This window comes from Thamnophis elegans, chromosome 12 (assembly GCF_009769535.1).
Source record: "Thamnophis elegans isolate rThaEle1 chromosome 12, rThaEle1.pri, whole genome shotgun sequence".
In the NCBI taxonomy this organism is placed as follows: Eukaryota; Metazoa; Chordata; class Lepidosauria; order Squamata; family Colubridae; genus Thamnophis; species Thamnophis elegans.
The window spans coordinates 10,739,576-10,763,724 of NC_045552.1; the positions used below are offsets into that span (position 1 = coordinate 10,739,576).

General features: G+C 39.5%; 1 protein-coding gene across 1 annotated transcript; it reads left to right on the forward strand.

Moving 5' to 3' along the window:
• Positions 1 to 2,205: 2,205 nt before the first annotated feature.
• On the forward strand, positions 2,206 to 23,768 carry LOC116516179 (IgGFc-binding protein-like). Its single transcript, XM_032228590.1, has 10 exons — positions 2,206 to 2,264; positions 5,466 to 5,519; positions 11,385 to 12,588; positions 14,971 to 15,572; positions 17,185 to 17,749; positions 18,188 to 18,783; positions 19,338 to 19,908; positions 20,786 to 20,985; positions 21,697 to 22,077; positions 22,999 to 23,768. The coding sequence occupies exons 3-10, from the start codon at positions 12,003 to 12,005 to the stop codon at positions 23,311 to 23,313; spliced, it is 3,816 nt and encodes a 1,271-aa protein (XP_032084481.1). The 5' UTR covers positions 2,206 to 2,264; positions 5,466 to 5,519; positions 11,385 to 12,002; the 3' UTR covers positions 23,314 to 23,768.
• The last annotated feature ends 381 nt before the right edge of the window (positions 23,769 to 24,149 follow it).

Here is a 24,149-nt window from a genome sequence, read left to right on the forward strand (position 1 = left end):
ACAGCTCAATGTACTGCAGCTTTAATAGCAATAGAATTGAAAATTATATAGCAATAGCACATAGACTTATATACTGCTTCACAGTGCTTTACAGCCCCCTCTAAGTGGTTTATAGAATCAATCTGTAAACCCAACAATCTGGGTCCTCATTGGAAGGCTGAGTCAACTTTGAGCTGGTAAGAATCGAACTGTTGGCGGTGAGAAGAATTAGCCTGCAATACTATATTCTAACCACTACACCAGCAGGACTACTTTAAGGACACAAAATGGTGGCAAGCAACAGAGTAGCAATTGAAAGAAAGAATTTCCAATTAAATAAAAATTGTGCAGAGCTGAATTTAGGTCATAGCTATGTACAGGACAAAGCCTTACAGTGTTTCAAGGCTTTTCTTCAGGCATCATTACAAACAGGATTCAAGGTCAGGGATGGGATTCTACTGGTTGGGACCGGTTCAGGAGAACCGGTAGCTCTGATGATCAGCTGTGTCCTCCCGCTAGCGCCTGCTCTATACGGTCCTTTATTTCCTGCTTTCTAGCTCATTTCAATTGCGCAGCACAGCTGATTCCCCCCCCCCCCAGCTGTTTTACTTACCATTGTTGACTTGGATGGTAAGCAGCTGAGCTTCTAAATCCTCCATTTTCATGGCTGTGCACACACACACAGCATCCATGTGCGCAAAGGACATGCTAACCGAACAGGTTGTTAAATGGGCAGCATCCCACCACTGTTTAAGGAGAATGTGAGGGCAGCAACTGGAGGAAAACATAATGGAATACTTTACAAATGTAGTAAGGTAATGTTGTTTTTATCTAGAAATGAAGCACAAAGCAATAGGGAAGGCCCCAAATCTCATTTGCCCATGCCCTCTTCTTGCTATAACACAAGGCTGGACAATTCTGGAGGACCAGTAGTGGAAATTTTGAAGTAATTTGGAGAACTGGCAAATACCACCTCTGGCTGGCCCCAGAGTGAGATGGGAATGGAGATTTTGCAGTATCCTTCCCCTGCCACGCCTACCAAGCCACACCCACAGAACCTGTAGTAAAAAAAAATTGAATTTCACCACTGCATTAAGCCCCAATGCAATCATACAGATAGTCTTTGACTTAAGGCCATAATTGAGACCAGATTTTCCATATATATATATATATATATATATATATATATATATATATATATATATATATATATATATATATATGTGTGTGTGTGTGTGTGTGTGTGTGTGTGTGTGTGTGTGTGTGTGTGTGTGTGTGTGTGTGTGCATATATGCATATATGCATATATGCATATATGCATATATGTATATATGTATATATGTATATATGTATATATGTATATATATGTGTGTGTGTTTTTTTTAATTTGTGCTGATAAATATATATATATATATATACACACACACACACACACACACACACACACACACACACACACACACACACATACATACTGGCGGCAAGAGAAATAAGAGAGGCAAGACAGGACTCATTAATAGGATGTCAAAGATCATGGTGCAATTTGTGGTTACCTCATGCATGAATGGGTAACAAAAAATCAGTAGCCTCAGTCAGAATTCTCCAATGGAGGTAGGCTAATTTCTGCTTGATTTCATTCCTCACATCTCCGTGATTGGAGGCACTTCAGCCCTTATGGCTTCTCCTCACTGTTATAGCTCTATCAAATGATTGTTACAACCTTCTACTGATTATCTGTTTTCTGCAAGGCTGCTGTTGATTCCAAGAGAGATTCACCAGGTATGGATGAGTCAAACAATAATTGACGTCATTTTTATTTGCCTCCCTTCTAAATCAGATTCATTGAACTGCAAACTACTACGTGTTTCCCTCCAATTTAATATTGATTGGAGATGTCAGATGCCATCATTAAGCAATTCTGTGGACCAATTGTACATTGGGTAATATATAAATCTCATTAGCTTATGGTTATCTATCATGGGTCATTTTTATTTCTGATCACATATTTGGGGGAAAAATTGCTAAGTGATTTCATTCAAATTCATGATTTCATTGCCAAAACAAAATCAGCCAAACTGTCATGGCCAAGCCTTCCCTTTCATTTTTAAAAGTAATAACCCCAGTCCTTGGGGTATGACTAATAATTCTACAGAAATTCATTGGAGAAATTTTTTTGATCTCTGCATCTATAAAAAGGAGAATGACCACTGATTAAAAATAGAGGGAGAAGAATTCTCCCTTCTCTTCTTTCTCTGTCAGACCAAGGCTGATTTCCTGGGCTGAAGGTAAGCAAGACGTCTTCACATTGAGCCTTAGGTGACTTCCAGAAACTAAACAAGAAATGATACTTGAGATATCTCAATTTAGCTTCAGGTTTTTCCCCTTATCATCTTGCAGTTCTGAACAGTTTCTCTTTGAATTTAGAATTTATGGGGGGCAAATATTGGCAGTGAAGAACAGGAGAACACTCTACTTTACCAAATGAGGTTCTGCTCCAAGTTTTTCATCTATGTGTCTATTAAAGTATCTATATAGGGAAGGATGGAGCACTGGCTCTGATCAGTTCAGGTTTTAGAACATTGAAAATTCTATTCCAAAGGATTTGATGACCTAAGTAAACTTTGCTGCCTGATTTTCTTTACTTCACAATTTAGAGAAATCAGAATCCAGTGGTACCTGTGTACTCAACTGCTTTAAAGCTCATCAAATTTGGGAACACATTTTAACCTGAACATTTTGTCCTGGCACTCAACATTTGTTTGTTTGGTATTCAATGCACACGCTAGAAATTGTTGGTGTGGGCAGCTTTGTGACTCATTGCATTATTCCTTATGGGAAAAACTTGTTTGGTACTCATCATTTTTGGTAATTGTTGCACCTCCCAGAACCAATTAATGATGAACACCAATGTGCCACTGTAGATCTTTCCCGGTTCCCTTTGTCTGATTTTATTTATGTCACCATTTTTTCTCCAAAAAGCAGAAAGCAGAACTCATTTCCTTCCACTTTTAAGAATGCTGTCACTCTAAGAAATATAGACTAGTCTAGTCTAAATATAGACTAGTCTTGAAATTTAAAGCTGTGGGCTGGTGGGAATCCTAACAATGAAGAAGGGTATATGGTAGGCATTTTTCCTGCAGTATGTAAACTTCTACCTATGCTTCTTTGTGCTGCTTCCCTTAGTATCAATGTGTGTCATTCAATTGATTTGTTTGCTTAATAGCGTGCTGGGTTTTTCTAGATTTTTTTTTAACAAATGTGAGTGCTTGCTTGCATTTTGCATGGGTTCTTGTGCAACTCTTGGGGGTTGAGTCCAGTGTGGGTTTTTCTCTGAACACATCTGATTTTCTTTCATGAAATCAATCAATATTACAGGTATGGGAATCTTCAGTTGGAAGGTAATGCAACCAAATTGGCCCTTTGATTTAAATACATGAACCAAATTTCTGGATCAATTTATTGCTTCAGATCAGATCAAATGCACTCAAATGAGTTCAAAAATTTCATGGACTTTTGTGCATGCCTGACCTACATATTGAATTGATTTATCTCCTGAAACCGAAGAACAAATATGAATTAGATACTAGTTGTTTTATAACCCCACAATGAATACTGTGTGGATCTGAAAATTCAATACTGTATGCAGTTTGGGGATTACTTTCCAACTTTGCTGTTTATTTAAGCTATTTAAGCTTCTAACAGTTCACTGATTTGTTTTGATTAAAAAAAAGCATTTTGGGCCCAATAACACCCACCTATAAGCATCCATGAGGGCTATGATGCCATAACACATTTTGACCAAAACTCCAATTGCCAAGGATGCCCATGCACTCATCAGGGCAGCCATTTTGTGAGAGCACCTGCTACATTTTCCTACATATGACTTATTTGGCCTTAAAGCACAGTCCTACAAATATCTGCTCATAGATTAAAGGGGGCATTTTGTCAGCTTAATGCAGGCAGGTGTAAAGCCTAGAGAGTAACTTTTCCTTACTTCACCCAGACCTATTCAGATTCAGATTCTCTCAAAAGCCTCACGAGGACTAGTCCCTTAACTATAGGCTGCAACAGTGAGGCATTTTCATATATTAATTGGCTTTGACCAAAGTTGAGTCATTTATTTCATCTAGTGTGAGATATACCAAATAATCACACAAAGATGGACGGGAACATTTCAAAAAAAATATTTCTGCTCAGAACTAATGCCTTAAAGCAAGCCCACCAAATCTCCTCACAACAGGTATTGTATGCAATTCATATATTACATCGGCATTTCTGATTGGCTGCTTAAATTTACCTCACCAGCTACCTTATCTTTTGGCAGGCTTTTTAATCTCTGGGTTGATTTGGCTAACACCCTCAAGGGGGCGCCTAATAACACACAATATGTAACCCTTTTCCCTTCTAGAAACTTCTAGCATCCCTTGTGTTGCCCTCCCATTGATACCAATGTCTCATATTGAACCATATGTTCAAAAAATAAAGAATATTTTTGGGGTGGTTTTAAATATCACTGACTGATTATTGATCTGCTATCAAATTGGTGCCATTTCTTAATGACCATTTTGATTTTCTCTGGACTTTCACGGGTGTCCCATCGTCAGTATAACTGAGCTTATGCACTTTGCTGCTGGTCATCCTTTTCCCTTCCATCTTCCCCAGCAACACAGGCTCCTCCAGAGAGGTGGATCATTGCATAATGTGCCCCCAACCATCATCATTAATAATAGTTATACTTGGGAGCGATATCTTCAATTTACCCGTGACTCCTGATGAGTGGATTGTCACCAACTGCTTCAGGACTAATATAGAGTTATAACTCCCAGCCAGGGCCACCAAGGGGATTATGAAGGGCTGGAAAAAGACTAATAGCCCCCCCCACACACACACACACACAACCTCCTACACATGGGCACAAAAATCAGTAATGTCATAATTGTACGTTTATTCAAACATACTTGCAAATATATTAAAAAGAGGAACAGGCACTTCTGTAAAAGATAATAAAAACAATAATACACATTAGTCTATAAACAATAATGAAACAAAATACATAAGCAATGCATTCAATAAAGGTTATGTCAAACAAGACTGCAAGGCGGTTTTGCTGAGCACACAGAATATAGAGTATGAAGTATCTATCCAACATTGTTTTTCTTTTAAAAAATTTGGCTTTGTAAAAATTTAAAAACAAATTTCCCTTTGAGCTCCATGGGCCCCGGAACAATGTACTGGTTGCACTCCCGTCTCCTCAGGCCTTTTCCCAGCCTCCTGTTTCCTGGCCTGGTGCCTTTTACTGCTATACCAAACTGGCTGTCAATCATGGTTTGACAAACTAATTATCATCGTTTCTCCTTTTAATTTCATGCCAGTTACAATGATGTCTGCATGGTGACAGCTGGGCTTTGTTTCCCCAGTGGATCTGGGGGTGCAGGATGTGTCGGTGCAGGGAGAAAAAAAATCCTTAATCTCTTCTCCTTTTGTAGGTATGGCACTGAGAAGACTTCTGCTCCTTTTGGCAGGTTTGGCCCAAATCTGTGGTGAGTAAACTGGACTGTTTGATGTATATTTCTGTTATTTCAAATGCATGGAAGGAATTTTGGGGTGTCTTTGTATTTGCCCACATATGGAGGGAATGCTGAGCTTGGAACTATTTCTCCTCAAGATGGTTTTAAAGTTACTCTCCCTCGAGCACAGTGATGGTGAACATCTGATGGGGGAAGCCCCCCCCCCCTTAGAAGAATGAAATATTTTGGGAAGTATTAAAAAAGGCAGAATATTATATTTCCCTAAATGAGAAATAGAGAAATGTCCTCTTAAAATCCAGAAAGGAGACTCAGTCTTCCCACCCACCCCCCGGAAACTGAGGAGGCCACCTTTTTAAAAATGCAGATTTGGTAATCCATTCAAGACAGGACTAAAACCCCAAGGAAGGCAGGATCTACGATTCATTGTGTTTGTTAAACAAGATGGGGAAAAACCCAAGGAAGCCAGCACTTTTAAGTGCATGTTTCTCTATTTCTCATTTAGGGAAATGAAATATTCTGCCTTTTTTAAATACTTCACAAAATATCTCATTCTTCTAGGAGGGGGGATTCCCACATGTGTCAAAAGTGACACATAGTGACATTTTGGGTGACACGCAGTTCACCAACCTCCAACATCTCTTCTCCAAAGCATGCCCCTTTGTCGCTGGGGTTTTAGAGGCTGTGGAGGACATGTGACAATGGAGGGTGCTCTCACGGGGTCTCCAGAGTCTCTGGGGCTGCAGAGCCTTCGGCAAAGCCACTTCGAGAATGAAGGCCTGGTGAGTCCTGGAGCAGGTTCTGTTAGGCCGCAGAGGCCTCTCCAAAGAGAGAAAACACCACCTAAAGGTAAACAATGTGCTCACCTTTCCCCTCAGGTAAGCTCCTGGGGAGCCCTAAGCAGCGTGGAAAATTGCGCTGTTCCCTAAGGCAGCCTTTTTTGAGGGGTACTAGAGCCAAAGGTGCTTTTAAAAAGCCAACATTCTTGGGTTTTTTTTTTTCTCCTTGAAAATTTAACATCCAGATAACTACAAACACCATAAATCTTTCTATTCCGCCACGTTCAGAAGAACGGAAGAAGCTTCTTGGATGAGAAGTGAAATGTTTTCAAGGAAAAAAATTAAGTCCAGTTGCCTTTGGAACACACATTTGGGACAACCATGACCTGGATAATTGAGATGGGGGTCGGGGTGGGGTGGGAAATTGTCTCTTTTGTTTGAGGGAGGCATTTTGACACTGCAGTCTCAAGTTCGACATTTTTCAATTTTTTGACAGGTTTGCCATAAGTCCTCAAGCATTTAAATGCACTTGATCAGGAAAAATTACAACCCCTTCTTATCTATTGGGAAACTATTTGCTGTGGTTCTTTTTGATGGCCAAATGTTGGCTCTGGGTTCCTTCCTTGGTGTTATGGACCTCAATTAAATACCGAGACAGGAAGACCATTTAATTCATAATTTTGGACTATTATTATTATACAATTGTATCACAGCGGCCAGTTGTTTCGCCGGATTTGGCATTGGTTACTAGTCGGGCTCCACCCAGGGGCCTAGGACGTCGTAACGTATTTTTTTCTTAATATGCGTGCAGATCCAAGCAGTGCGGCTTTTTGCATTTGACTAATGGTGATTTTGTCAATTTTAACTGTTTTAAATGTAATTCCAGTGCTTTTGGAATAGCACCTAGTGGGCCAATTACCACTGCTGGTTTGTGCCATAATCGTTGAATTTCTATTTTTAAGTCCTGGTATTTCGTGATTTTTTCATATTCCTTCTTGTCAACCCTGCTATTACCTGGTATTGCGATGTCTATGATTGTAACCTTATTTTTCTCAACCAGTGTGATGTCTGGTGTATTATGCCCCAGTATTTTGTCTGTTTGTATGCGAAAATCCCACAAGATCTTGACCAACTGATTTTCATTGACTTTTTCAGGCTTATGTTCCCACCAGTTTGTTGCTGTTTTATTATTATAATTTTTGTACAAATTCCAATGGATCATTTGTGCTACTGAATTGTGCTGCAATTTATAATCAGTCTGGGCAATTTTTTTACAGCAGCTGAGTATGTGATCAACAGTTTCATCAGCTTCTTTGTAAAGTCTGCATTTGGCATCATCAGAGGATTTTTTGATTTTGGCCTTAATGGCATTTGTGCGGATAGCTTGTTCTTGCACAGCCAGGATTAGTGACTCTATTTCTTTCTTTAATGTACCTGCTGTTAACCATAACCAAGTTTTTTCACTGTCCACTTTATCTTTTATTTTTTCCAAAAATTGGCCATGCAATGCTTTGTTCTGCCAACTCTCCATTCTTGATTTTATCACATCTTTTCTGTATTCTTGTTTTGTCTGTTGGACCTTCAATAGATTTTTGTTTTTTACTTCGATTAATAGATGTTCTTGACTTTCTTTTAAATAATCAGTCAGTGCATGTTTTTCTTCTTCAACTGTTTGCTTCACTTGTAATAATCCTCTGCCACCTGATTTTCGGGGCATGCATAGTCTATCAGTATCACCACGTGGATGTAAACTGTAGTGCATTGTCATTAGTTTCCTGGTTTTTCGGTCCAAAATGTCCAAATCAGCTTGTGTCCAGTTAACTATACCAGCTGTGTATCTTATAACTGGTATTGCCCAGGTATTTATGGCCTTGATTGTATTTCCACCATTCAATTTAGATTTCAAAAATTTCCTAAATCTGTTGGTGTACTCTCCCCGACAATAATTTTTACTTCTCCATGCTTGATGTTATCCAACTGCAGAATGCCTAAGTATTTGTAGGCTTCATTTTTGTTGCATTTAATTAGTTGGCCATTGGACATTTCAATTCCCTCACATGTAGTGATTTTGCCCCTTTTTATGGATACAGTGGCGCATTTTTCCATGCCAAACTGCATTGAAATATCGGTGCTGAATACTCGGACTGTGTTTGTCAGTGTTTGGATTTCTATTTCTGACTTTCCATAGAGTTTCAAATTATCCATATATAATAAATGAGAACTTTTTTCAGCTTCTTTGGCTGTTTGGTAGCCTAATTTCATTTTTTTAAAAATTACTGATAGTGGGATCATCGCAATGATGAAGAGAAGAGGTGAAAGTGAATCACCCTGGAAAATTCCTTGCTTGATATTAACCATTCCGTAGTTCTCATTCCCTACTGCCAACTCAGTTCTCCACTGTTTCATCGCCTTTTCAGTAAAGGATGGAATATTTTTGCTAATGCCAGTTGTTTCTAAGCATTTTATGATCCAACTATGTGGCAATGAGTCGAATGCCTTTTTGTAATCAATCCAGACCATATTCAAGTTCATTTTTCTGTTCTTACAATTTTCTAATATCATTTTATCAATTAGGAGCTGATCTTTTGTGCCCCTGCTCCTTCTTTTGTTGCCTTTTTACTCTACTGGCAAGATGTTATTTGTTTTCAAATAATCCATAATGTTATCTGCAATAATGCCCGCGAGTAATTTGAAGGTTGTTGGCAAGCATGTTATTGGTCTGTAGTTTTCAGGTGTTGTTCCTTTAGTTGCATCTTTCTGAATCAAGTATGTTTTTCCAGTTGTCAACCATTCATTAATTTGGCCCTTTTGTAAAATTTCATTCAACTAATGCCTAGTTCATTAGTGACTATTACAGCTGCGCTGTACATTAACTGGTTCGTTTCCAAGATGGATCCCGATTCAATTGTTGAAAACACTGCGTTAACCATTTTCATGATAGGGGCCAAAATTTTCTTAGGCACAGTTTTTAGTGATGGTAAACGTTGCCTTTCCTCATTAAGCAGAAAATGCTCCATGATCTTATCCTTCAATTCTTTTTGTTTTTGAGTTAGTTCATCAGTTGGTTCAGTGATAACTGGTTCTAGTGGTGGTGATGTTATTTCCTTCCTGAGAGCTTCTTCTGGAAGTTCTACTATAATGTCTTTAGTTGTGTCTTGAATATCAGTTATTTCCGCTTGTGATATTGTTTTTTCGGTTTTGCAATTTGCCTGAATTTCCTGAAGTTCAACTTCACTAAACACTTTATTCCATATAATAAATCGCCTTTGATCTGCTAGTCGTTGTTCACTAACATTTGAATCTGGATATTGTTGTTTCCATAATTCATACATTCGCTTTCAATAACCTCTTTTTTCTGGCTCTGTGTTGTAGTAACAGGCCATTATGGCACGGTTTTCATCTGCACTATATTTTTGTAGTTTTGTTGGCTGGTCCACTTGTAGCCCACTTGTCGACGGATGTCCAGGGACCTCAACATCCGCCGTGGCCCTTGTTAATCCGCGCGACGACCGATGTGGTATAATTTTTTTATTTGTTTCTTTCACCATATTGTATGGGTTGGCGGGTTTTTTTTTTTATGGGGCCAGGTTGCCAACCTGACCCCAACCCTCCTCCTTTCTCATCCGGGCTTGGGACCGGCAACAGCGGAGTTGTTGTTGTTGTTGTTGTTGTTGTTGTTGTTATTATTATTATTATTATTAAAGAGAGAACCTGGAACATAGATTTACATTTGTTTTTATGGTTTGCACAAGAAAGATACTTCAAAGTAAAAGTTGATTGAATTATGAAAAGTCGTCTGTCCAGTTACATCATGAAAAATTAGACATCCAACAACATGTAAACATAAGGATTTTTAAAAAGAAATATATTCTGATTAAAAGTTTAAAAAAACATTTGCAATGAAAAATGTCAGAATGGGTATTGGTAAATATATATTTCAAAGCTTTTTCAAGTTTCAACAACTTACTTTTTAATTGAAGTTTGGTAATAGTAAAAAAACAAAAGTACTTTTTTACAATGTAGCAAATAATTTGGACAGTTCTAGTTTCCTAAATAAAATGCTTTTAGTTAAGGCTTTTAGTTACATACATACATACATACATACATACATACATACATACATGAAAAGGTAAAGGTTCCCCTCGAACATATGTTCTAGTTGTTCCTGACTCTAGGGGTCGGTGCTCATCTCTGTTTCAAAGCACTGTCAAAAGATGTCTCCGAGGTCATGTGGCCTGCATGACTAAATGCTGAAGGGGTACAGAACTCTGTTACCTTCCCCTCAAGGTGGTTCCTATTTTTCTACTTCCATTTTTATGTGCCTTCAAACTGCTAGGTTGCAGAAGCTGGGACAAGTAATGGGAGCTCACTCTTTTACGCGGCACTCGGGATTCAAACTGCCAAACTGTCGACCGTTCTGATTGACAAGCTCAGCGTATTAGCCACTGAACCACTGCATCCCATACATACATGCATACATACATACATACATACATTCATACATTCATACATAAATACATATGCATGCACACGTGCGCACAGACGCACACACACAGTATGGATTACAAATTTTATATCGAGTGGCCCTCATTTTCGATCCAGAATTTCACTTAAAAAACTAATAATCCAGGTTTAAATTTGTTGATCCATTTAGAAAGCACAGGATTGTGAAGAGCGATCTGAAGTTTACTTCTTCCTTGTGCGAACTCAAAAAAACTGCTGTCCAACCATGCAGTCCATTCAGACCAAAAATGTATTTTTTTAAAATAATACTTGCTCCTTTAAAGAACCACCAGGATGCTTTAGAGCAGTGGATGAGAAAAAGGCTTGATCTATTGTCCCGCAAAAGCAAACCGTTTTTATTATACCAGTTTCCCAAAATAGGCTATGCTCATGTGGTAATTATGATTAAGCTTTACTTCAGCCGAATCTTCATGATCAGTCTTTATCTATCATCCTCAAGTTGTTAGGATCAGTCGGTCATCTGAGATGGCCACATAGAAATGGTATGTTTAACAGAGCCAAATCCAAAGAGGAAAGTATCCTAATTTAATACAAAAGTAGATCTATCCACTCCTAAGAGTTCTTCTTTTTTTTTCAGGAACTTGTCATTTAAGTTCCCGGGGGAAGAGTTTTGTTACTGCCTTCATGCAAAATCACAATCCTGGGCAACCTACGCAAAAGCTTGAGCTGTACATCTCTGGATATAATTTTGTGACAAATATTAAGGTGACAACAAGCAATACAATACTGCACAAAACCATCAATGAAGGAGAAGTCATTTCCATTCCATTACCACAGTCCTTAGAAATGGTGGGGAGTGACAAATTTAATAAGGCGGTGCTGATTGAAGCTGACCAAGACATTTCTGTCATCTCCTACAACTACTTGCCTAGAACAAATGAGGGAACAATCACCTATCCCATCCAGCAGCTGGGACAGTTATATTATGTGGTCACTCCCATAGGAAATGGCGCAAAAGAATTTGCTATCATAGCCCATGAGGTTCTCACAAACGTGACCATCCACCTGAAAGGCACTGTGACATACAAAAGCAAGGTTTATGGTCCTGGGTCCATCTTGATGACTGACCTCAAGGCCTTTGAAGCAATTCAGCTGCAAAGCACAGAAGATTTATCAGGCACCAGGATCGAATCGACTAAACCTGTGGCTGTCTTGAGTGGACATACCTGTGTTTACAAGTTCACAACCTGTGATCATGTTGTTGAGCAGCTCCTGCCAGTTCAGAGCTGGGGAACCACCTTCATCGTCCCTCCTGTTCCTTTCCAGACACAATATGATATTGCGTATATTGTTTCTGCAGAGAACACTTTACTCAAATATCAATCCAGCTCCAGGAAAGGATCTCGTACTCTGGTGGCTGGAGAAGTGGTTCAACTTGAGATCCCGGCCTCTCAACCACTTTTTATCTCTGCTAATGCTAGAATCCAAGTCGTGTTTTTTTTTCACTGGTGCCAAAAGAGGAGACGGTTACTATGAACCTTTCCTCATGAACATCCCTGCCATAACATGCTACTGCAATTCATACCGTATTTATGGAATGAAAAACTTCACAAATCATGCCATGATTATAGCCAAATCCTCAGAATCTGGTAGGATCACAATGGAAGGCAGGACGATCCGGTGGACACAGATCCCAGGCACAAAATATTCATGGGCTGAAGAAGATGTGGAGATAACAGATCATGCCCTGTCAGTGGAACACGAGAACTCTCCATTTGGACTTTTTGTCTTTGGAGGTGGAAAATCTGATGGCTACGGCACTGCTGCTCTTTGTTCTTCAGGTAAGCATCCTCATAAATTGACGGTGATGGTGGTGGCGATGATGATGATGATTTCTGTCTTTTAAAGCTGGTTCTTATTAGAATATACGTTTAAATGTTTAAAGCTTTATTGGATACTCAGATTGCTCATATGTAACCGGGGCCACTTTCAATTCCTTATATCTTCCACTGATTTCTCTATTCAGAAATCAAGCCGCGTTGATCTAGATTCTATTTGCAGCTAACCAGGAGGAGAATGCAAAGACAATAGGTTCACCGACAAATGCACGCTCAACAAAAGTGCACCGCCAAAACCGTCAAGAGAAAACCACAAGGTCAAAATGGCGCCAACGAATGCATGAAGAAGCACGCCGACAACAGCGCACTGACAAAAGTGCACCTTCAACAAACAACTAATAACAAACTAATAACCCTAAACCTAACCCTAAACCTAACCCTAAACCTAACCCTAAACCTAACCCTAAACCTAACCCTAAACCTAACCCTAAACCTAACCCTAAACCTAAACCTTACCTTAACTTAAATCACGCTTTTGTGGGCACGGTTTTGTCGGCGCGTTGTTGTGTGCGGGTTTATGATGTTGCGGTTTTCTCGCCGTGCTTTTGTTGGCGCACTTTTATCATGCGCACATTTGTTGGGTCATGAAGACAGTAAGCATGGTGACTCCAATCACTTCACATCCTTACATATTAAAAAAACTCCTTAATTTTCCCATTATGGAAAAAAGGAACAAAAGAATTACCCACAGTAATACAAACACTCTCTTGCTCTCTCTCTCTTTCACTTTCTCCCCCTCCCTCCATCTCCTTTATCCGTTCATCTTAGTATTGCCATTTGCTGAGAAACTTGGCATGACAGATTACAAGATGTAAAGGTGTATCCCTCCATTAAATATAACATGAAATGTGTACTTTGAAAACAGCAGGATTGCATTCTTTGTCATCCAGGGCATGTTTTGGTGTGGGTAACCTTGGCTAAGGGAGCCAGTGGAAATTTCGTCTGAGCAAAAGCACTGAGATGCAAGTAAGTGAAGCTCAGAGGGGGGAGACAAAAGAGTGATGTAAATCTGAGATCCAGAAGGGAAGATGATGCAGCACGAAATATAAAGCAAGCGAGATCCTTGTAAAACAGCAGAGCCCAAAACCAAACAGCATCAACATCGATGCAGATTGCAGATAATATGGTCATCTCATTTTGCTTACAAATGTATTCATTGTGGGCAAGATTTCTTTGGCCTGTGTGGTATGGATCCTCTTTCCATGATTAAATCTCATGAAATGTACATGGGAGTAAATTTTGACTTGCTCGGACTGCAAATCCGGATTTTTCATTGAAAAATAAACTGACAATAAATCAAATGTTTATAAGCAAGATTAAATGTGAAATTGATTTGCATTTCTCTTGTATTTGAATATTTGTTTATTTTGACTTAAATGCTGCTCTAATCACCGAGTTGCTTCCAAAACAGTAATTAAATAAAAAACCAAATCCAACAATATAACAGAATCTAACAGGAGAAACAAAGTCGTAAGGCAAAGTCCAAATGATCCATGATTTCATTATTTCCCTACCAACCCACCCAACCTTAAAGTATGAAGAAATACGTCTAAAACTTTAGGAATAGAAAAAAGAAATGTTACAGAAGAGGCTTGTTTTTTTCTTCCATGGTTCCCTGTACTCTGTAAATAATGTTTTGTTAACTGGCAAATAAGAGATGGGGGAGTAAATGGAAAGTACTAACTTTTTCTCCTCTTGTTATGCGGGTAAGACAATGTTTCTCAACTTTGGCGGTTTGAAGATGTGTGGACTTCAACTCCAAGCATGACTTGCTGGGGAATTCTGGGAGTTGAAGTCCACACATCTTCAAACTGCCAAGGTTAAGAAACACTAAGTGTAAAAGTATTTTTCTTCCTTCCACCCATTCCTGTATTACTTTTCCACTGCTTATTCATCATTTTTCAGTAATTAAGCCGAACAAGTGCAGTCTAGTAGCATCTTATCCAACCAACCAATTTTATTACAAGGTGTTGGCTTTTGTGGCTCTTTGCATCTGATGAAGGGTGTGCAGCTCATAAAGGCTTCTGCCTTTTAATAAAATAGGTCCCGTCTGATTTTTTTCCTCTCATAAACTAACACAACTCTCCTCCCACAATGCAGAGTTTCCTGCATAAAGATGCTTTCCTCTCTTCCCAAAGCTTTAAAATGACTTTCTTTTGCCTTCTCTTTCAAAATCCCACAAGGAAAGCCTGCTACTCCTTTGATTATCCAGAACCAATGTGAATCTTTTTCTTCTTTTGCATTAGACACACAGGGTGTTTTCTCAGTAATGAAGTGCATGTCAATAGTCACTAATCTTGTTTTAACCATGGTTTTGTAAAATAGTCCGGATATCCTGCCCTGAGAACAGCCACTATGAAACCTGTGGAAATGCCTGTCCAGCCACCTGCTCTGACCGTTCTGCTCCCAGCACCTGTAACAACACCTGTGCGCAAATCTGCCAGTGTGACAAAGGCTTTGTCCGCAGCGGTGAGAAGTGCGTTCCGGTAGACACCTGCAATTGCATTTACCAAGGCGTGACCTATAAGGCAGGGGAAGATTTCTGGGGAGATGAAGACTGCCAGAGTCATTGCAAGTGTGATGCCAAATTAGGCAAGGCTGTATGCCAAAAGTCTTCTTGCAAGGGCAAGACAAAATGCAGCGTGGTCAATGGTGTCCGGGGATGCCATGCTGTCACTTACAAGACCTGCATAGGAACCGGAGACCCTCACTATACAACCTTTGATGGGAAGAAATACGATTTCATGGGAACCTGCATTTACCAAATGGCCGGGCTCTGTTCCCAAGATCCTTCTTTGACCCCGTTTTTGGTCACCGTGGAGAATAACCACCGAGGCAACAAGGCAGTGTCCTTCACCAAAGTGGTGACCCTGGAAATCTACAACTTTACCATCAGTATGAGCCAAGAGTTTCCCAAAAAGATCCAGGTATGTAAACTAATCCAAGGGGGTATTCAAATGTCCTATTAATAAACAAAAAAAGGGTCATTGCAAGTTTCAAGTTCTCAGGCTAGAGAGCTTCATAGGTGTAAAGTTCTCAATGTTTCTTAGTTCTTGTATGGAGGTTTAGCTACGATTTAAACCAGGATGGGATTATAGTTGCAGATTTAAGGGGTCAGATATATGGGACTTGCACAGGCCAAAATGTTATCATGCTTAATATAATTGCCCCAATATAAATGCTGAAATAGTAAAATAATCTTCTGCAAGGTGGAATCCCACGAAATCCTTTTCAAGACTTATTAGTCTCACACAAGAATTTTCATGAGAAAAGCAAAATTGCATATGCTTTCATGGAACAACCCCAAAAACTCAGTCTAAAAAGATTGCTGGCTTCTGGTTTAGGGAGGTGATACTATATATATATATATATATATATATATATATATATATATATATATATATATATATATATAATATATATATATATATATATATATATATATATATATATATATATATATATATATATATATACTTAAAGTGGCTAGCTGATGAGAGCTAAATAGCTTGAAATAGATCTATACTAGTCTTCCTTTATTTATTTATCAGCACAAATAAAAACACAAACATAACAAAGGCAACAGTAAAAATATTGGGTTTCTGTCTGGATGGACTCTTGTGACGAGCCTAATGACAGAGAGTGGAAGTGTGACCTTCCTCCCACACTTGGGCATACCAGGGGTTGTGACTTTAAGTATATACCTCCCACCCTGGCTGGCTGATAAAAGGAGTTGTTCTCTGTAGCTCAAATGGTTAACTCCCTGCCTGGGAGGCAATAGAGCACAGGTTCGAATCCCAGTAAGGATATGGCTAGCTGATGAGAGCTAAATAGCTTGAAATAGATCTATACTAGTCTTCCTTTATTTATTTATCAGCACAAATAAAAACACATATGTATATATATGTATATATATGTATATATATGTATATATATGTATATATGTGTGTGTGTGTGTGTGTGTGTGTGTGTGTATTTGTGCTGATAAATAAATAAAGGGAGACTAGTATAGATCTATTTCAAGCTATTTAGCTCTCATCAGCTAGCCATACCCTTACTGGGATTTGAACCTGGGCTATATAACATAGTAGTCAGACATCTTGGCCATTAGGCCACAGGTTCTTATCCGTTATCTGCGAAGCCAGGGTGAAAGGTATCTATTTATGATCTATAGTATTTAGAAATGTATGCAGAATTTGTTCTTTGGCTCAGAGAATTTCAGGAGAACTAGAAATTATTTTAGTTATCAAGCTAGTGTTTTAATTGTTTTGTGTAATTTTTACAACTTATTTTATTTGTTATATTGTTTCATCTTCTAGGGCCAAATTTAAATTACATCTTTTCCATTTGGTTTTTTTTTCTATGTCTAAATTTATTGTTATTAAATAGTGATAGAATTCTTACTTTGCTTATTTGTCAAACAGCCCATTGAGTGGAATAGGGGAGATGATGAGTCTGAAATCTAATAAGACCAAATCTACTCTTTAGTTTAAAATAATTGTTAATGCCTTGACTATTTTTTTCTTTATTTTAATTCAGGTCAATGGCAAGTTTGTGGAACTGCCCTTCTCCTATGAAAATAAACTGAGCATCTACCAGAGTGGAGTTCATGGCTTCATCAAGACAGACTTTGATCTGCGTGTCAGCTTTGACTGGTACAGCTATGCCAGGGTCATCGTTCCCGACTCTTATGCCAATGCACTCTGTGGCCTTTGTGGTAATGCCAATGAAGATCAAAATGATGACTTTCTCATGAAAGATGGAAACCAAGCAGAGGATGAAATTCAATTTGCAAACAGCTGGAAAGTGAAAGATATTCCTGGCTGCTCTTCTGGATGCACCCAAAATTGCCCAGTGTGCAGTGATGCTGATAAACAAACCTACCAAGGTCCATCCTACTGTGGGATTCTTACAAAAAAGAGTGGGCCTTTCAGGCAATGCCATGATGCCATTGATCCTCAGCCTTACCTTGATGATTGTGTCTATGATACCTGTGCATATCATGGTAACCATGAGGCCCTCTGTATTGCCATCAGCTCCTACGTGACAGCATGTCAAGCTCAAGGGATCCAAGTTGAGGAGTGGAGATCACCATCCTTCTGCAGTAAGTCTTCTCTCCTGCATTCAAAGTTTACCGTGTTTTCTCCAAAATAAGACAGGGTCTTGTTTTCTTTTGACTCCCCCTTGAAATAAGCACTTGGCCTTATTTTTGGGGAGGTCTTATTATTTTTGAGGTGCAGGAGGCAGTGAGTATGGTCACCTCATGACTGCTGCTGTTTTGCAATATTTTCGGGGATGTCTTATTTTCGGGGAAACAAAATAGCTGGCATAAGAGATGAAAGAGAGCCTAAATCCAGTAATAGAAATGGGAGAGTCATTTGATGAAGAGCCCCATTTACATCACAGTAGCATTCCTCAACTTGGGGCCCCCCAGATGTGTTGAAGTAGTTTCCATCCATTTTTTCTTATCTTGCCTTCTGCTTTAACCCGCTCTTCTTTGTGATAATTTGATAAGCAACATTCTCTTTATTCTGTTCTTCAGGTATGTCTTGCCCACCTAACACCCACTATGAGCTCTGTGGCAGTGGTTGTCCAGCCACGTGCAAGAGCCTCATCTCACCGCAGAAGTGTGATGTTCCATGCCTGGAAGGATGTTTTTGTGACTCTGGATCTATCCGCAGTGGGGATCAGTGTGTTTCAAATGCAAACTGTGGCTGTTTTGACCAAGGCCGATACTACAAACTGGGAGAAGAGTTTTATCCCACCACTTCCTGCCAGAAAAAGTGCATCTGCAAGGATAACACAATCATAGAATGTCAAAAGTTCTCTTGTGAAGAAAATGAGGAATGCAAGATTGTAAAAGGGGTTCAAGGCTGCCACCCCATCGGCTATGAAAAGGCCATTGTATTGGGTGACCCTCATTTAATTTCCTTTGATGGAAAACATTTTGAACTCTACGGCTCCTGTACTTACACCTTAGCTCAAGTCTGCCAGCACAATCCTCAGCTCCAGAACTTCATTGTGTGGGTAGAGAATGAGAAGCTTGGTGATGGTCCTTTAATTCTAATCCGGAATCTGAAGGTCCTCATTCATGGTTCCAAAATCACCCTTCAGAGGGGACTAAAGTGGCAGGCCATGGTAGGTGAAAAAGCTTATCACTAGGAAGTTTATTTTATGGGTTTGTGTTATCATATTTGGGGAATCCTAGAGCCAGCAAACTGTTTGAAGAATAGGGGCTACACCCCCATTCCCACACACACATTTTATTTGGTCTTTGTATAACTTCAGAGAACATGGAAATATTGCAGAGATGGCTCCCAAATGACTGGAAGCAGAAATCTCTGTCTTTTTCTTTTAATAAAATAGGTGCATTAAATTTATTAGGGGTTTAATGCACCACAATCAAGCAGAAGTTTCACATTCAGTAGTGACATTTTGGTCTTAATCTGAGAAGATTTTTAAAAATGGGGGGGGGGGAGATTTGGGACTTAAATGCATGCTTTCTACCTTTGATGATTTGCTAATGCAGACGGCAAGATCATAATTGAATCTAGATTTTATTCTTTTCCCAGAGTTGTGAAGAGGAAAACAAACAATATTAATTACTGCTATGAAGCAATGTGAAACATGCATTAAATTCTATGCATGTAAAACCAGAACTTATCCCCAATTTTTATTCTTTGTTGGTACAGGTGGATGGGCAGTTGTATACCCTGCCAATGAATGCAGCTGATGGGAAATTCTGGATCACCCAAGAAGGGAACAACATCATTATCTATACAACCTTTGGCCTCTCAGTCCTATATGATACTTCTTCATATATTCAGGTTTCTGTGCCCAGTACTTACATGGGTCATATGTGTGGCCTAGCTGGAAACTTCAATGGGGATCCGAAGGATGACTTCATGCTACCTAATGGAAAACTCACTGAAAATGTGGAAGAATTTGTGGCTTCTTGGAAGGTCCCAGTGAATGGTGTAATTTGTTCTGATGGCTGTGGGGACAGGTGTCCCATCTGCAACAAAACCCAGAAAACAAAATATGAAGCTGAGAACTTCTGTGGAATGATCCCATCCAAGACAGGTCCATTCGTAGGCTGCCATTCACTGGTGGACCCTGCAGAATATTTTGAGCACTGTTTGAATGAGGCCTGCACAACCAATGAGGTTCAAGAGTCCCTTTGTCGAAGTCTTCAAGCCTATGTAGCTGCTTGCCAGGCATCTGGTGCCAACATTAGAGCCTGGAGAAGCTCTTCCTTCTGCCGTAAGTTTGTAGAAAGTTACTTTCCATAAATAGCCAGCTCTCTGCCTCAAATGTCTTCGTCTATCTTCCTGTGCCTTGCCTTACTATTCTTATTCATGGCTGAGTCTATCCAGTTCACAACCATTTAAATCCTAACATCCTCTAGTGCTTAACCAACCATGGATGCATCCTGATTCAAAGAGATTCCAGAGTTGTTTCAACAATTACTGTTTCCCCAAAATAACACCTATCCCAAAAATAAGCCCTACCATGGTTTTTGCTACTGTGCACAATATAAGCCCTATCCCCAAAACAAGGCCTTCTTAAGCATCTGCACAATTGCCCAGCTGCCCATTCCATCTGGTTGCTTGTGGTGTCATGGCCGCAAGACCTCCTGCCCTGCCACGACGAAGCAGAAGAAGTGGGCTTCCCATGTACTCTTCAAGTACATGGACAAAGAAACAAGTCATTTCCCCAAAATGAGACCTAGTTCTTATTTTGGAGCCCAAAAGAAATTAAGACTGGGTCTTATTTTTGAAAAAACATGGGTACTTGTTCCAAGAATCCTTAACTTTATTGCCTACTTGCTTATAATCTCTCAATATTTTACTCAGGTTCTTTGTTGTGTCGTTCGTCCCAACATGAAGGAGGAGGGAAGATTAGTAGTTTGTGGGCCTAATTGTTTTGGTTAGGTTCTCAGCCACATTTTGATTTTTGGCTCCCTAGAGACAAGATGCCTCTCTAGATTGTACTCTTTTCCCCTGGAAGATGTGATTGTTAGTCCTTAGCACTTCCTTATTGCAGTGTTTCTCAACTTGGGCAATTTTAGGAGATGTAGACTTCACTTCCGGGAATTCCCTAGCCATTTTAATCTATTTGCTTCTTCTGCTTTCCACAGCTCTTACCTGTCCGGCCCACAGCCACTATGAGCCATGTACCAGAACTTGTGATTCCACCTGTGCCGCCTTGTCTAGTCTAAGTCAGTGTTCAGAGAACTGCTTTGAAGGCTGTCAGTGTGATGAGGACTATGTCTTTGATGGATCTCAGTGTGTAACCATGAAGCAATGTGGCTGCACATATCGCGGAGCCTACCTCAAGGTAATTTCTCTCTCCCTTGATGTGGCTGAGAGCAGAAAGAGGCTATTTCTCATGGGATGGAGACTAGGAGAGATTCCTGACAGACTACAGACTTACAACAGTTCATTTAGTGACCATTCAAAGTTACAACGACACTGAAAAAAGTGACTTTATGACTATCTATCAAAGTTATGACATTTGCACCATCCCCATGGTTGTGTGATCTAGACTCAGATGTTTTGCAGTTGGTTCATATTTATAATAGTTGCAGTGTCCTGGGGTCACACGGTCACTTTTTGCAACCTTTTGACAAGCCAAGTCAATGGGCAAGCCAGATTCACTTAACAACCAGGTTACTAGCTTAACAACTGCAGTGATTCACTTAACAACTGTGACAAGAAATGTCATTAAATGAGGCAAAACTCACTTAACAAATGTCCCACTTATGGTTGTGTAAGCCCATGAACACCATATATTTTTATGTGGTACTTATTTTATTATTTATTATATTTTATTTGATTATTTTTCAAAGTCCATCTATCTTCATCTTCTCAGGACCATCAAACAATAAGTATTATCTTAACTGTTCCGACCCCTCTATTGATGCCCCTGGTTATGGGACCGGCAATATGAATTTATATCTACAATTACAGTAATTTAAAAATTGGAAGAATGGAGGGAGGGAGGGAATGCTTTTCTTATTGTAACTGACTCTGGGACTTTGCTCAACAGATTGGCGAGCACATTTACTCGAAAGGCTGCACAAAAAAATGCACCTGCCAGTCAGCAGGCCACCTCCAGTGCAACGAAAGCAGCTGCCAGCTTGGAGAGACCTGTGCCCTTCGGGAAGGCATGCCTGGCTGCTTGACGCTGGAAGCTCAATGCCAACTCACTGCCCAAGCGCGGCTCACTTCTTTCGATGGTGCCACGGGGAGATATTCCTGCAGTGGAGTCTACGAAATAGCTTCTCTTTGTGACCAGAACTCTGCCTCCTGGTTCAGGCTGTTAGTGAGCGTTGGAAAAGTGTATACGAAGGAGATGGTGGTTGGAAAATCTGTCTTCTTTTACTTTCGAGGTGGCTTCATCAAGATAATAAACCGAGAAAAGTTTTGGGTAAGTGAAAATCAAGAGCAAATCAAGAAGTTATGGAACACTTAGTAGCCTTCAACATACATTCTTCAAAGTCTCTCCCCCCCATCTCCACCCCACCCCTAGAAGAATCCTTCATAAATTCTGGCTGGAGAATGCAGATGGGACAATTCATACTCTACCCTTAATCATCTTTACATATTTAAACAATAATGTTGCCTTTTAAATTTGGTAGGAAAATAAAGTCTCCTTTGAGTCAAGCTAGATTCTGGTTGAATTAATGGACACTCCTTTGTTATACAGAAAATTTTGCCACTGCCATGTTCAGGAGTGCTCTTTGATATTTCAGTAAAGGGGCAGTTGAAACATTTTATTATAGAATAAAATACAAAGACACAAAACAAATAGTAGGACTGTGGGGAGGAGAAGGTGAAAGAAAAATGAGGAGGGGAGAGAGAAAAAAAATATTGACTTCCGACTCCCTCTGTTGCAGTAGAATAAGGCATTAAACCTCAACTTTTTATGTTTCCATAATATTAGAAACTAGCCATTTCTATAACGATAAATCATTCTAATCAGTAAAACCCCAAATAAAAGTTTCATGTTTTTCCAACTCAAGGAAACCCCTTTCAATTGCTAACCAAGTTTTCATTGCTTGCCTTCCAAATCTCGACTATAATAGTCAGGAACAGGTATAAACGAATGAGTTGACACCTGATGAAAAAAGTATGCAGATGTTTTTGCAAAAAATGGGGTGATACCTAATATCTTCTTTTCTTTCTAATCAGCTATTGTCTGCAAGACATCTGATCTCTTGCAAAAGATTTTGAAATTAAGCTGAGGACTATTTGAGTAGATTCAAAGGAAGAAAACAAACATTTAAAAATGGATGCGGGGATGTTTTCAGTTTGCTTACTGTTTTCCTACCTCAATCATGTTTTCCAGGTAAACGGTCAGCATATAAAGCTGCCATATGAGAACAGCCCTGTGTCCATGAGGAAAATTGAAGATAAAATTGTTATTGACCATGATTCTGAAGTGCAAGTTTATCTCCATCCTGATGGGATGGTGACAATGACAGCCAAGGAGAGCCTCAGAGGGAAGCTGTGTGCCGCCTGTGGAAACTTCAACAAGGACCATTTGGATGACTTGAAGCTGGCCAGTGGACAGAGAACAAATAATTTTGATGAAGTACTCAAGTCCTGGAGGCGGAAGATTTTCTTGAAAATTGCTTCTAGATTGTTCCATCTGTCCTTCTGATCTGATGTAACAAACTACAGCAAAGCACAAGGGAAGCCCAACATTTTGTCTAGCATATGGTCAAATACTTTTTTAGGAAAAAACCGCATCCTTGATATCCCAAAGTTTCATCTTCTCTGATCTAGGTAGATCAGATCAGGAAATCACAAGAAAGCTGAAACCACTATTATTGAGAATGGCTATAGTAGTAGAATCTTGCAAATCTGACTCTGTTCTACATCCTCCTTATACTCCAGGGAATTAGAGATGTCTGCCTGAGATACTTTAGAATGTAATCTTCCTGCTCAGGACTTCATCTCCTTTTCCGTAGGTTAACAATTCCATATATCTCTGTCAAGATTATCTTCCTTGCTCTCCACATCATGCGCCTTAGCTGCAAGAATGCATTTGTTTATGGTTGAATATATTGTGCAAATACAGAAAATGAAATAATCCAGTAAAGAAGTTAAATGTTTTATGCGAACTCCATTATCATTATGGCTTGAATGTGCTGGAGAACAAACTACCCAACTGCATTTTTAAGCTTAGCCTACGGACATAGTGAAGTCGAACCAAGTTATACTCAATTCTACATCCAGCAAAGATTGGTGGGGAAACATTACTCACCACACTAAATAATCATAAAGTAGTTTAGGCAATTGCAGAGCTGCCTGCAAATCGCCCTTAAGCTTTGTCCTCTCCTATGTTCCTCCCACTCAAAGTTTCGACCTAAAATGGCAACTTTCCTTTTGTTTAATATTTAAAACCGCTTGCTTGTGCAGCACACATTACTCACGAAATATTACATCCATCACATGGTCCAATATTCTTCTTCCACGCTGGCATCCACACCCAAC